This window comes from Eurypyga helias, unplaced genomic scaffold, assembly GCF_000690775.1.
Source record: "Eurypyga helias isolate BGI_N326 unplaced genomic scaffold, ASM69077v1 scaffold40064, whole genome shotgun sequence".
NCBI classification, from domain to species: domain Eukaryota; kingdom Metazoa; phylum Chordata; class Aves; order Eurypygiformes; family Eurypygidae; genus Eurypyga; species Eurypyga helias.
The window spans coordinates 14355-29567 of record NW_010247655.1 but is presented as its reverse complement, the minus strand read 5'-3'; the positions used below and the strand labels follow the sequence as shown (position 1 = coordinate 29567).

General features: G+C 36.7%; 1 protein-coding gene across 1 annotated transcript in view; it reads left to right on the top strand.

The window, feature by feature from the left end:
- GK (glycerol kinase) overlaps positions 1–15213 on the top strand; it is a 27888-nt gene that overhangs the window by 7874 nt on the left and 4801 nt on the right. The window contains exons 7-17 of the mRNA XM_010150797.1: positions 440–577; positions 819–928; positions 1522–1588; positions 2696–2713; positions 3613–3648; positions 4269–4336; positions 5882–5924; positions 6560–6640; positions 8563–8641; positions 10458–10554; positions 12216–12300. Of these exons, the coding sequence (XP_010149099.1) occupies positions 440–577; positions 819–928; positions 1522–1588; positions 2696–2713; positions 3613–3648; positions 4269–4336; positions 5882–5924; positions 6560–6640; positions 8563–8641; positions 10458–10554; positions 12216–12300 (822 nt within the window). The remainder of the gene's footprint in view (positions 1–439; positions 578–818; positions 929–1521; positions 1589–2695; positions 2714–3612; positions 3649–4268; positions 4337–5881; positions 5925–6559; positions 6641–8562; positions 8642–10457; positions 10555–12215; positions 12301–15213) is intronic.

The window sequence follows — 15213 nt, the reverse complement described above, 5'->3', positions numbered from 1 at the left end:
TATATTATATGCTTTTCTATTGGCAGGAAATGGATATCAAAAAGCATATAAACTTATTTGCTTTTTAAGTTCTAGTAGAATACAAATTCCATCTTTCCTGTATTCTGCTGCTCATTTTTCTTGTTACTTGCTGTCTAGTCATAGGGAGATATCCTAGATAAGACAGGACTTCCACAAACAACTATTTCCACGTAAATGGTCTTTGAACTGCATTTAGATCAGCTTTGATCTTTGCCCGTTGATGCACTGGTCGTTTGTTTTTGATATTTTCAGACTTGTGTATTGTACACTTAGTACTTATTTAAATAACAAGTTTGTGTAATTTCTCTGAGTTTTGTGTCTTCGCTTTTTCACTTACTATCACCATTTTTATATATAACCACGTGTACTCATGAAAAAGTTATACTTGGCGTGGTGTTGAAATTTGTGTATTTTACAGTTTAGGACTGGTCTTCCACTTAGCACTTATTTTAGTGCAGTGAAACTTCGATGGCTTTTGGATAATGTGGAAGAGATTAAGCAAGCAGTAGATGATGGAAGGGCTATGTTTGGGACTATTGATTCATGGCTCATATGGGTATGTATTTGTGTATTATCACTCTTCTTAAAATGAATTCCTGTATCGTGCAAATTCCTCTGCAAAGTACTGTGTGACACGTGATGCCCACTGTGTCTGCCTCTTTAGTTATTGCAGAAATATCTGCGTTCCCAGTCCCAAGCTGAAAGCTTTGTGAATTTAGAAATATTTTTTCATAGTTTGTTGAAGTAAACCTTTATCTTTCTTTGGCAAATCCTGTTGATTTTTTCTTTTTGTTCAGAGTTTGACAGGTGGAAAGAATGGAGGCGTGCACTGTACAGATGTAACCAATGCCAGTAGAACAATGTTGTTCAACATTCATTCCTTGGAATGGGATCCTGAGCTCTGCCAGTAAGATCAAGTTTTTCAGTAATACTGTTATTTAAATAGATTCTCTAAGTGATGTGTGAAGATACTCAATCAATAGTAAGACTCTCTTATCTAGAATAAGATCAGCAATTACTGTTGTATTTACTGTTGACATTAGTAATTAAGAGTCATTGTTCTCCAGAGGTCCAAATTACAACTGTCTGGATTAATTAAGAGTAGCAGATTTTTTTCTGTAGGTGGAAGACTGGTTCATGGAAACAATGACATTTAATAATTTCTTTATTCCTTAATCAAATTTGTAAAGCAGTTAAAATTTTAAATTTAAATCTATTAACAACAATATTATAAAGATATTGTTGGAAGAGGAATGACTTCCCACATGAAGGAGTTAGATATTTCTTTAAAATATTCAAATATATGCTGTTTTACTCCATAATTCAGTATTACGTACTGTAACAAGTGGAAAAACACAGTGATGGATTAAAACCTGGAAAACAAAGTTCCTTTTATAGGTTTTTTTTCTTTACAGCTTAAATTTATTTAAGAAAATAAATGCAAAATGCTTTCTGATTTCGCACTGACCATATATATAAATCATTTTGTATTGTGTTCAGCTTCTTCGATATTCCTATGGAAATACTCCCAAAAGTACGAAGCTCCTCTGAGATTTATGGCCTGATGGTACGTTTTCTTGTGTGTGAGTGACGATAATCCTGTAAAACTGTATTTATATCAATACAGATTTGACAGAATTTCCATAGATTAAGACTAATGGCTTTTCTAGACCAGTGTTGTTTGATTTATGATTAGTATGTCGTTATCTACTGTTGTGTAATATTATATGAAGTTGAATATTTGTCATTTTCTCTTGACAGTGTTAAATAGACAACATGTGAGAGGTTTTTGATAAGGATAAAAAGTTGGTTTTTTTAGTACTTGTTGATTTCGAAACTACCCATCAGAATGCAATGTATAATCTGTAGATTGAAAGAATGAGATTGCTGTTATTAGAGCACAATATTTTTACTTCTTGTACAATTAAAAAGAAGAGATGAAAGTCGCTGTGGAAGTCTTCATGATCTGAGAAGACTGGACAAGACGTGTAATGCCTTATTTCCACATAACTGAAAGCGAGAGTAGTCAGTTTCTTTGGACTGGAAAATCACAAGTGCCACCTTAGTTTGCCTTTTTTTTCTGAAAAATAAACTCCTCTTGCCCTGTCTATTTACATAGCACTCAGGAAAAGAGAGTTTTTTGGGGTATGCTTTTTCATCACACTGTTTCCATTGCAGCTATGAATATTACTTAGGAGTAAGTCATTAATTGTTACCATGGGGCTGAGGTTTCAAATTTACTTTGGTGCAGCACCAGCTTTTCTGATGCAGTGGCATCTACCTTATTCTGAAAAGCTTCAGAATCAGATAAACGGTGGTGATTTTGCACTCTTTTTCCTGGTAGCTTGCCCTATTGTTTATTAAGAACATAGAGACATTTTGCAATTAAGACAAATTTTTATATTTTCATGTAAAATATAATTGTAAGTTGCCTGAAATGTAATTATTTTTGTTAATCTGTTACTGGAGATGCCACTAGAAATCATTGCTGACTTTTATTGATGTGAAGGTCAGGTGAGGCTGAGTTGTACTAAGCTGAATGACTGCGGTAAATGGAAAAAGGTGCTGTGTGGCAATTGAAACAGAATAGCTTGTCACTTTAAATGTGAACTTTTGTTTCTCTTCCCTTTTCCTTTCCTTTTTTTTTTCTTTTTCTTCCTTTTGCTGACTGTAGAAAATCTGTCCTAGCCTGGTGAGTAAAGGCTTCCATAAGGATGACCACCTGTATCTTATTCATTCTGTTCAGATGCTGTGCATTTCCTTTGGTTTGAGGATTAGTAAAAGCACAATTTCTAGACAAATGAATTTGGTGGGTTTTTCCAAATCTGAGATATTGCAATTAGAGTTCTTGCCAAAGTTGTTTCAAAAATGTAAACTTCATGTATGCATTTGCCTTAATTTGCAGGCTTTGGAATATTTCTTTTCATAGTGAAATAAAAAATACAGCTACTAGCTAATAAATGTTGACTGTCTCATTTTATAAATGAGAAGAGTGAGCCATTCTGTCTACAAATATTCATTCTATTACAATGAAACATCAGATTCATGCAAAGTTTTTTAGTGCATTTATGAAGTCCATTACCTTAAATCCAGTTATTTAAAATAAGAATTAAAGAAAAAAATATTTAGATTGGAAATGCACTTGCATGGCTTCACTGAAAATGCATTTTCACAATTCCACAAAGAAACAGTTTAAAGAAAGAAGTAATGAGGCATCTGTCTTTGCTTAGTGTGTCATCACAATCACTTTTTTTTTCCAGTCACTTTACCATTTTGCACTTGCTCGTTTTACACTTGACACTGCCTGCCCAGGTTAACCCTGAACCTGGTTTTCTGTACAGTAGGTTTTCTATGTTAAGAACTGTTGAGGTGACATAAAATATACCTGTAAATTCCCTCCTCTCTATTTTCTAGTGCTTTAGGCATGAGCAGCATTAAGCTGAAGTCCAATGTACACCTGAACTGGACCACGTTGCTCATGTGACTCTTGTTTTCCTTTGAGCATTATAAGTTTAGCTTCTTTTTCATTGCCTTAAGTTGTAGTCATGGAAAGCTAATTTGGAGCTTTTTTTTTCTCTTTTTGTGAATCAGAAATCTGGAGCTTTGACAGGTGTACCAATTTCTGGGGTAAGTTCTGCTTCCACTTGGATTCCGGCATGAGAAGCTGATACTGCATGAACCTATCTTCACTGGAAAATCTTTAAGATGTGTGAATCCTGCTACAAATTAAGTTGATGGGTTTTTACTTCATGTTAAACATGAAGTAAACTTTTAAAGTTGAATTATTAGTTGACTGGCATCTTCATTATTAAGTTATAGTCTGGCTGTGGAAATAGAGCTGACAGCTTTAATGCAGATGTGTAGTGCTGCTGGAAACTTATGATCTGTAAATGACTAACATTACAAAGTGGAAGCAAGCTCTGCCTTATATATAAAAGGAGCTCAGTATATACACATCTGAAATGTTGGACAGATTCTCAGCTTTTTCGAATACAACATGGACAAAGATAGTAAATTTTGATGTCTTTAAATTGTTCACCATAAATAGCAGGACACCTTTCATTTGCAGTTCTCGTGACGGCAACAGCAGTAAAAAGCACACATTGTCTCTATCGATTTTTCCTCCCTTTCAACTACTTGCATGCTCTTAACAGGCTAAGTTATAGATAAATGTATCTGTTCATGTTCCTTTTTCATGCATGTGGTTCATGTGTAGACATTTGATAAATAAAAAAATCTCTTTCCAGTGCTTGGGTGACCAGTCTGCTGCTCTTGTTGGGCAAATGTGTTTTCAAGATGGGCAGGCAAAAAATACGTAAGTTATTCTGAAAGTTGTAGGATAAACAGTACGTCACTGTTCTGTTTTGAATTTCGTATTATGTTCTCTTTCGAGCTAACTGCCAAATGCTTTTGTAGTTACCGCATAACTACGGCTCTACCTTTGGACTGTGTTGACCTACAAAGTAAATAGCGTCCTCGTTTTTATATAAACTATGGTTTGTGAGGTATATTTTGGAACATAGTCACTGTGAGGATGTTTCTCTGTATGACAGGAGGTTTTTCATTTTAAAATTCTCCAAAATGCAGATTAAAACAGTTGCATTATCATTTAAATTGTGACCTAAAGTTAAATAAATACAGGCTGTGTCAGTTAGATTGCTAGACTTGAATGACAAGAACCCCACAGCCTTGCTAGATGGGAAAGGCTCGTTTCAGTTGCAATGCTCAGTTTTGCTTCTGTGTCTAGCTCAGTGTGGAGAATTTTACTTGTTTTTTTCCTGTTTCTCAGCCTCTTAGCATCCCTTGTTTAAAATAGCTGATCAGTTAAATCAGGCAACTGGTGTAATCAAACATTCATTTGAGGAAAAGCTCTCTGCTTTAATGACTTACTCTTCCATTTACAACCTTGTGCTTAACTGAGCATGTAGGTACGTACACAGTGTGGGACTTTCACAGATTTAACTACATATTAATCTATGCTTGTTGCTAATTAACCTTCACTTTACCTTTTGTATTTATACACAGATTTAATGGTTAGTGGCCTTGTATTTTAGTAAAATAAACATGGTTCTAAGTAATATTGTCAGAAAGTATTTTTATAAGAAATACTTTCATAACACAAGAGACCTTTTAAAAAAAATACAACAGCTAAACCAATATGTAAAGTGAGATTTTATCAACATGTTTGTTATTACTTTACCCTTTTTCTCTCCAAATATAACTGAAGACTATCTTAGTACTATTTTAAGCTATCAATCTTCAGGGTATTAAAAAGGTAGGGAACTCGTAACTTCTTAGAATAAGTGAGAGTGGTTTATAAGTATTTGGTACTCCTTCATTAAACTGTGTCCTTATATGTGTATGTATGCACACATGTATGTGTTGTGGTCTTTGAATGAGATACCTGCCATTTCTAGAAATGTTTTAACTGGATATTTTTAAGGAAATTTCTCCTCTTTGTGACAGGATCAAAGTTTCTAAAATTTTCCCCTTTAAAGCTTGAATTTAATATTGTGAAATATGTATTTTATAAAGTAGCTTTCATAATCAGCTTAAACTGAAGTAGGCAAATACTGGCACCAAGGAAGAATTCAGACTTAGTTTTCAGCCGTGTCTGCTCCTGATTGAGTATTGTACAAGAAGTAGCCAGAGAGAGGTGTGGCACTAGAGTGTCCAGCTTCAGGCTGCATTTAAATTACCTTTTTGAGGGTGGTTTTATCATCAGTTAATGGTAACATAATCTTCTAGGGGCAAAAAGTGGTGTCTTGATTCTCCACAGGGGAGTAATGGATTCATGAATTGCAGTAACAGGTTATCCTTTAAACATCCTGGGTTTAACTTTGCTTTGCTTTCATGCTAGGTACGGAACAGGGTGTTTCTTGCTGTGCAATACAGGTCAGAAGGTCAGTTGTTCACTTTTTTATTTGCAATGTTTTTTAAGCTTTTGAGTATGACTGTATATTAGCCTTTTTTAAATTTATTAACAATGATTGTCATGCTAGAGATAATGAAAAGCACATACTGAAATCTGAAAGAATAGAAAGTAATAATTTGTTCACGGTGTTTCAGTAAAACTCCCTTTCTTAAGTTTCCAAAAAGAACTTGTCATAGCAAGTTTCTTGCTCTTTTCTGGTATATGTTTCTTAAATTCACCTAGAAGTGCTGGATGTTGTGTTCCTTAACCACAAGCTTTTCTCCTTGTCTTGGCTATTTTATTTCTTCCCTTCATTTTCTCCTATTGTTTAGTTGTAGTTGTAGTTGAAGAGTCAAACCTCTTTCTAAAGATCCCCAATTCTTTCCTGTAAGGATCCTGGACAGATGAGAGGCAGCTTGTGGAAACAGGAATTAACATCAGTGATCTGAGGGTTCTATCTTAGGTCTTTATTTATCATGACTGATATTTTACTTTGTTTAAACTTTCCATATTTTTTTTTCCCCGTGAAGGTTTTGTCTCTTGATTATTGTAATTAGAATATGTTTATTTAAATATTTTCTGCCTCTTCTCATGCTTTAACTTCTTTCCCTTTTCCTCATTTAGTCTGTGTTTTCTGAGCATGGTCTTCTAACCACGATAGCTTACAAACTGGGCAGAGACAAACCTGTTTGTTATGCACTAGAGGTAAGTCCAGTGTTTTCTTCCCTTTCGTAGTGAAACATGGTCTTGTTTACTTCTGGTTTCTAGTAGCCTTATGTTGTAGTCAGTTGCACAGAAATAAAAACAGCTTTCTGTTAGAAGTTGTATGCCCCAAGGCTTATGTGTGGTTTTGGTTATCCCTATCTCAAGTCTGTATCACCTAATCTAATAAAAATATTTCTACACTGCATCATTTATATTTTCAGGGCATGATGGCAAAACATTTTTTTCTGTTACACAGTCTTTTGAATCTTTAATAAATGTTATAAATAAACAGGAAAAAAAGTTATACTAAAATTTGGTGTGAAAAAAGGGAAATGGTACTAGGTATCCTATCATAATAAAAGTCCTAACTAAATGTCTTTTGGTTTTTATTTCATTCTAAGGGATGTAATTTTTAAAAATCTCAGCCAAATTTTCTATGATAAGAATCCTTTAACAATTGAGATTGGTTTACCAACTAAGACTTTACCAACTAAGACTAAGACTTTCCAGAATTTAGTTCCTCAGTTCTCCACACAATTTTGGGGGCATCCAAATTCTGTAGAAAATTGGATTTTTACTTCAACTTCAGGGTTCATTTTTCTAAAGCTCTGCTTCTGAAGCACAGGTCAGATGAGCACCTATTTGGCACCAAAGCTTCTTCAGGAATAACAAAATTATTATTCTACCATCTGTGTTGCTTAGTGGGCTTGATCTAATAGTCATTCTCAAAATATGCATACTGAATTCTCTGTTGCTGTCAGGCTTTGGTAGAGAGCTTATGTTTTCCATGTGAAACAGACAAAGACAACACACAGGATTTGCTTCACTGGGAAAAGGGTTTGTGGCTTACAGTACTTTACTAGGATGTGGGGGGCTGTGTTCATTTCCTTTTCCTTCCCTAAGGAAAGTTAATCTTGCGTTTGCCATGTTGTGGCAAACTTTGGGATTTTTATTTTGTGCAGGTGAGCGAGAGGTTTGTTTTATTTTTAACTCATGTTCTTAATGCAAGAACTGGAACTGCCTTGAGCTTGATTTGTATTTCTGCATGCTGAAACAGATGCGTGTGTACTTTCTTCCTCATCTCCAAGTCTTTAGTGATATTGTCTGAAAAAATGGCTTCAACAGGAGATATTAAGTGCCTTTTCTCCTGTATCCATGCTAGAACCATCTACAGTCTGCTGGTTATGACACTTTTCAGAGAGGCAAAAAATGTGTATTCAGCCTGTTCTTTTAATCAAAACAATTTCTTGTAATTTCCAGCTGGTTAGAAAACACCCCTGCTCCTTCTATCCTTGGCTTTGAATGAAAATATAATGCTGCTCCCATTTTACTTGAAGCTTAGTCTCATAGACTCAAGACTGTCTCATGGAGAAGTCCATTTGGACTTTGGGATGAGGTGTGAGCCATGCCATTCATTTGTGATGTGCTGGAGCCATTCAGGACTGCTCACTGAGGCAACAGAGCAATTGTGACTAAATTTTCTGTCTGTCTGGGCATTTGTATTTAGACTCCAGACATAATCAGTCTTGTTTTTTTTAAAACAAAGCATAAAAATCATAATTTGTCAGAAAAAGAAGGCTGAGGCTACTGGACCTCGTAACTGTCTATTCAGAAGACCTGAATTAGAGTGACAAGAAGACTTCTTAGGAAATGTCATGGTAAACCTGCCCACCCCATGGAAAAAGTCGTGCAGTATGCACCTTTTCTGCACAGAGCCTGTGTAACGGGCTGCCATTTTTACATGGCAGTCTCCAGCTGCCAAGAAACTTGTGGGTCGGCTGTGAGCATTCTTGGGAGTGCTTTAAGCTGTGACTGTAAGCCTGCCATTGGAGGCCACAGCTACACCTGCTCTCCAGCCTTGTAAAAGGGAACACAAAGCTACTGGTTGTTGTCTCCTAATGCAATGATTTTGTTTCCTTCAGGGATCTGTTGCAATAGCTGGTGCTGTTGTTCGTTGGCTGAGGGACAATCTAGGCATCGTTAAGACTGCACAGGAAGTTGGTGAGTATTCACCATTCAGAGCTGTTCAGTTACGTTTTCTTTGCCAATGTCCTGATATCTCTAATGTGGAATGAAAGCTCAAAATACTGAAGTAAAGCAAAGGTGATAGATCCATATATTTCTCTGTGTTTGAACAATTCGTTTTGCACCCACAAAATCAGTTTATTGCTATATGTATTTCATTCAGCATATCAATACAGTCTTTGAAACCTTCTGCCAGCTTTGCTCTACTGCAGTCTGTACTTTTTAGTAGTTTCCCTAGCAAGCAGATATTCTGGAAGATACTATACTTACAGTGTATTTCCTGGTTTCATACAATATTGAATTTTCCAGAGCCAGGAGTATTCAGGTCTTTTCCAGACACCAGAGCATATATGGTCCTAAACCTATATATTCATTCCTGTCACACACACTGAGTTAAGGACCTCAGTTTTCAAAGCTGCCTCTTCAAGGAATTGTGACAGAGCATGGTAATCTGTTCTGGCTAAGAATATACTAATCCTTTAGCATTTGGGTAGCTGATGTTTTCTGCTTGAGCTGAACTGAAACAAGCTTGCGCGTGGTACTGTAGAAACTAGGAGTATAGCAAACTTTTGAGAAAGGAGAAAATGTCAGAAGCATACAAGTGTAGCAGTTTGAAATTTAATGAGATTTGGTATTAAGAAGTAATTCATTACATATTTTTGATAATTTGATATCTTAGTCAAAGGTGGGAAAATTTAGAGTTCTCATTTAACATAAAACTTCAAAGATCAAGCAAAAACTTAAAATGTCAGTCTGTTTTTCTGTAAGAAAGCTCCACAGATCATACAGAAGGATATAAACTTCAGTCACATGAATTAGCCAGCCAGTGAAACACTACAGTACCTCTTGCCTTCACAGGTTTGACTAGAACTTTGGCAGGTTTGAGTTTCAAGAACTTGAATCTTGTCAGTGTTGTTAAAGTCCTGTGGGACTTCACCATCTCTTCCTGTTTCCCCGAATGTGTCTTTCCTTCTCCCTTCACTCCATTTTAAATGGGGTCTGTATCCAAGTACCATTCTAAGAGACTTTTTGAGTAAGTTTTCCTACTCCTTTTCTCTATTGCTATGCTTCTCTGATCAGTGCAAACAAGAAATTTACAAAAGCAGAAAAAAAAAACCCTTGCTTTTCTTGTTACATAAATGAGCTGCACATCAGCATTGCGTCCTTTACAGTTCTAGGTGTTTTAATATAGTTTTAAAAATTACAAATATTTTAATGTTGAGGAGTTCAGATACCCACAGTTATTACTCAGATATTAAGAAACTGAAGATTTCCTTGTAGCTGGCCTTCTGATTGTAAATGTAAGCTGAGAATTCAGAACTCTAAATCCATTTGAAATTAATGGGAATTTAGTTCTTAACTCCCTTTGGTCTTGATCCAGTTTCACTTGCTTGCCTTGGACTTAAATGCAAGTAAAGCATGACCTTTCTGAGTGCTTTGAAGGTTGCATTTTTTACCTGCAGGATACCCTTTGGAAACCTCACAAAATCTAGGTCAGAATATTGAGTACACGATTTTGGTTTTTGATTTTGAGTTTTCATTTTACATTTTGCCACAAGTCCGTGTGCCCCACCTTCCATTCATACTGATGCAAAGGGCCACGTAGTTTACAAGGAGCGGAGAGCCACAGCTAGTTGTATTTTCTAATCAGTGGCTTGATTATTCTGTAGCTACCTAACATATCCTGAATATTTTCCCCATTTAAATAATAACACCACTAAGTGTCATATGTAAGTGTTGGTACAGTTGTGAAAAGCTAAGCAAAGACTGTTTGTGTGTGTGTGTGCATTAGAAAAACTGGCTGCAGAAGTGGGGACTTCTTACGGCTGCTACTTTGTGCCAGCGTTTTCAGGACTGTATGCACCATACTGGGAACCCAGTGCAAGGGGGTAAGGATCTGACTAAGCACTGCATTGACAGGGAGGTTTAATTATTTAACAAATACTGTCACTAGCCCTTCCAGGTATGTGAAATTGTTCTTTTTGTTCTTTTATGTTTCTGGATGCACCATTCTCTGAGGTATCTTCAAGCGACTACTGTGTTTCCCTTTTGTATTCGGTCTCTTCAAAACGGCAACTGCTACTGGGAGAAGAAGAAGAATTAGCTAGCTCAGCTACTGACCCTCCCCTCCTTCCTCCAAAAAACAAGAGGGCGGGGGGCAGAGAAAACATTTGGGCTGGGTTGTGTATTTTGGAGGACAAGTGTAAGAGAGTTCTATCATTCTTGCCACCAATGGGGCTGGCTTTTTTTCTTCACACATTTCCAGTTCTGAAAGGAGTTTTATCTCCCTAAAAAGAAAGAAGAGGCCTGCATACCAGTGAGCCATCAGGCAGCAAAAGTAGAGACAGAAGAATTTGGTGCTGATGATTAGTTTTTCTGAGCTGTTTCCCATGGCTCTTGCATTCACCATCTCAAATGATAGGCTACTTAATTCCTCCACACTTCTCCTCCCTCTCCGTCCCTTTATGTCCAGCTTTCCTCCCAGTCTGTTGAACTCTCTTCTCTCCTCTCCTTCCAGTCTCTTTCCTGGTTGGTAAGAATTAACTAGCTGGTACTAGTTAGAATTATTAGTTCAAACAATGACCTTCTATTCGTATTTTCTGCTGTTGTGAGCTTACCTACTGTTGCTGGAATCACAACACGCCATGGGAGTCACAGAAACATAACAAGTTTAACTATAAAATAACTTTCCTAAAGTGAAAAAAAAAGTCTTAAAGAATATCTAGTTCCCAAAGTTTCATGTAGTTGCACCTTTAGAATTTAGATGCTTTTTGTATGTAAGAAAAGAAAAATCTTTGAGTTGGGTGTTTTTACAGTTTTTCAGCTCACAGTGCTTAACTTTTTAAGTGTTAAAAGCTGATCTTTGGAATGGCAGCAACGAAAAATGTCCTTGAATATCTTTGAACTTGCACGTATCCAGCATTAAATACAACAGCATTTCTATGTAGTATGCTACTATCCCTCAGATGTTGAAATAGAATGAAAGGGTGATTATTTGCTCTGCAGTTCAGAGTACATTGACAGAATTCAGCTTACTCGTGGTAAGATGTAGCATAACTTCCACATCCAAAAACCTCTTTGAAGGTGCAGAAGCAACTGATGATCAGAACAGAGTGGGGAGGAATTTTAATCATTTAGATCACAGCACTGACCCAGCTGAGCTTTTCCTTAAGAACTGAAATCATTAGAGAATTTATTAAGATTTTAGTGATAGGTGATATTATTTGTTAAAGAAAACTCAGCCTTGATCATGCATTTCCTTTTCATAAAGGAAGACCAGAATGGTGGATATGCACCCATTTGCATGCAGATCAGCAATACGATTTTAATGCATGGCAGTTGTATTGATTGGACACTGAAAGCATGTTTGTTAGGAAAACAGCAATGAGAGAGTTTAGATTGAAAAGAAATAAGTTTTTTAATGTTAAAAAGCAGCCCTCCTACGATGGAACTAATGAGGGTTGAATTAGAAGGCCTAGGTCTGAAGTAATGGTGTATGTCTGGTAACGAAGTATGTCCTAACTGTTTGGGGTTTTTTTCTCTTCAACAGTATTATCTGTGGCCTTACTCAGTTTACAAATAAAAACCACATCGCCTTTGCTGCACTAGAAGCGGTCTGCTTTCAAACACGAGAGGTAAAGGCAAACTGGGTCCTAGATTCGTGGTAAATTAGTATAAGAACAGGAACTGTAGCTCTTCAAGAAGACTGAGGATCGATAAGATTTAATGAAGATTAATCATATGCTTTATGTTGTACTTGAATGCTATTCTTCTCTTCACATTGTGCCAACACTGAAAAATTGATCCTGTAGACTTAGCTATGATCTGGTTGGGTGGTACATTATATTGGCATGGCAATCCTGCTTTTTATCAGCATTTAAAGTAAGGTGAATGTATTTGGTGAATATTTTGAGAGGCAGAACATAGAAACATTAAAATGACAAGGCTGGTGCCGTAACTAAAAACTTGTATTAGTTCTGCAACATAGGAGACTACATTTTCTGTTGTCTGCTGTGACAGAGATGGATTATGTTGCTTTTGGTACAAAAGAATAAAAATGAGTTAAAGCAAGACAAGAAGTGAACACACCAAGGGAAATCTGGATTCATTTCTGGCTCATTACATCTTGTATTGTCTTAGCCAGCATTCTGCAGTGGCAAACCTAAATTCTCACTGAAGAGATGAGTCCTCCAACCAAAGCAAAGGGGTTGATAGCAGTATGTTCTGAGCATCAGAATATTTATATCACCATCTACTGTCAATTTACACTCCCCATGTTCCATACAAATACCAGAGAAAATGAAATCCCTAGAGCCCTGAGGGTAACAGTCAAACCTTAGTTTGATTGTGTTTTTAAACTGCTGTTATTTAGACATACTGAGTTTTAAAATAACACCCAGCTAAAACTGTGTGAGAGAAGGAAAGCAGCTTGCTGTTTCGGTAGTGACATAGAGTAAGAAGTACTCATGTGGAAAGAGACAGACAGAAATTTCACCCAAGGATCTGCTTTTGAAGCAGTGCTAACAGCCTCTGAGCCTTCAGAAAGTGATGAAGTAGCTTGGAAGTAATCTCTAATTCTGGTACTAGAAATAGGGGTAGAGTTACAGGGAACTGAACTGATAGGCTAGTTTGTTATCTGCTCCTCTCTTTCCTTGTCCCTACTCCCATCCACTCCCTCTCATGTGACAGCTGAATGAACTTTCCAGCAGAAAATTATCCCTGTTTTTGCTGGGCTATTTTTCTGCTGGATTAACGACCTCAGCTGCCTCACAGAGGAGTGTAGCAAATGTCAGAATGAGAGACAGGGCATGTGGCCGGGAGTAGAAGGGAGGGGAATAAAGCACTCAGGCTGAATGAGGGTGAAGTTAACTGTTAGATCTAATACTTCCTCAGACTCCAGTCAGTGTGCTTTTATCGCAATGACAGGGATTCCCTGATCAGGTCTCTGGACATGCTTAAATTAACAGATTAAGTCCTAGTGACACACTTAAAATGTACGTACGTTTTTCAAAGATACACTGTTAGTTCTGTCTTGTCAGAAACAAAGTTTTTGTTTTAATTCCTGTTAAAGTGGAAGTCTTTTTTTATCCCTCAGGAAAAACTTCAAATTTCATGTTCATTGGAGGTCTTGCTTGTTTTATTGTGCCATCCAACCCTTCCAAGCTTCTCTTCATTGTTATCCAAAAAGCTCCTTCTTTGTGGGACAGATGACACATTACGTTTTTTTCTTCCAAAAGGCTTTATGGAAAAATAAAGAATTTTTCAGATCTAAGAGCTGTACAATGCTGTCACTGGACAAAACTTACATGCCTGGACACCTTGCTTTTCATCCAATCTCAGTACAATAGAGATAGCAGCAGCATGGTCATGATTTGTTTTGTTCCTTCATCCCTTCCTGTTCTCTAGCATTCTTTTCATTTTTTTTAATCTCTACTGAGATTTTTTAATATCTACTGAGATTTTTTTTTTAATCTCTACTGAGCACATAGTATGATTCGTTATGCTCTTGCAAAGTGGTGAAGTCAGAGCCTCCCACAGTACACAGTACAGCTTTACACGTGTGTGTAAAGCTGATATTATGAGGCACTGCTGAAGTTCTGAATGGTAAAAAAGGCAGGTGAGATCAGCACAGATGAATGTAAAATGGTACATGTGAAGGAAATAAGTGGTGGGGAGCAGCACTGGCTTAATAGTGCCAGCAAACTTTGAATCCTGTTTTCCAGGTTATTTTTAATGTATTGAACAGTCCAGGCCCGTGGACAGATCCTGCCACCATGAAAACTGGCCCTTTACTCGTACCGTCTAATTTTTCACCCTTATTTATCCTGTGGTAGCTCTTTTAGTACCTTTAAAAATTTTCTGGTGAGGGACATTGCTGCCTGACTATCTGGGAACAGTAGAATCTACTGGACAACTCATCTCCATGCTTTACAAAACTCTTCTCTTTGTTCTTTTTAAAAAACATGTTGACTTCTCCCAGTAAGGGTTGTATAACTGTGTCGTTTATAAACTACGGATCAGCACAGAAATCATTGTAGTTTTGGTCTTTTTTTTGCAGTTTATGTTGCTTTGTCATTTAAAGCTGAGAAAAGCACACCTCTCTTTTATTCAAATAAATTGAAAAATTACAAAGAGAAAATCATTCTGCACTAGTTAATGCCTAACTTTGTCAATAAAAATGATGTACTAACCTTAAAAAATGTAAATGAGACATTTAATTGGCTGCTTTTACAAAACCCTGGAAAGCTCACTGTTCACTCTTAGTTAATACATCAAATCAGAGAAAGTATCTCGACCAGCTTTAGTCAGCTAAAGGACTCCTTCCTTTGCTAGCTTTTATAAATGGTGGGGTTGTCCCCAGCTTTTCTTCAAAATTGTTCTTCTCAGACCATATAAGGAGCACATAGGCTAGACAAAGAGCATCTGAGGAGAAACTAGTGTTTCCTAGTGTTTCTGGGATTTCTGTAATAAATAGAATGCATTTTCTGTATATTAAGCAAAGCTGTATTGTCATTATCTCTGTTTTGCCCTCCTGATATACAGGGGAG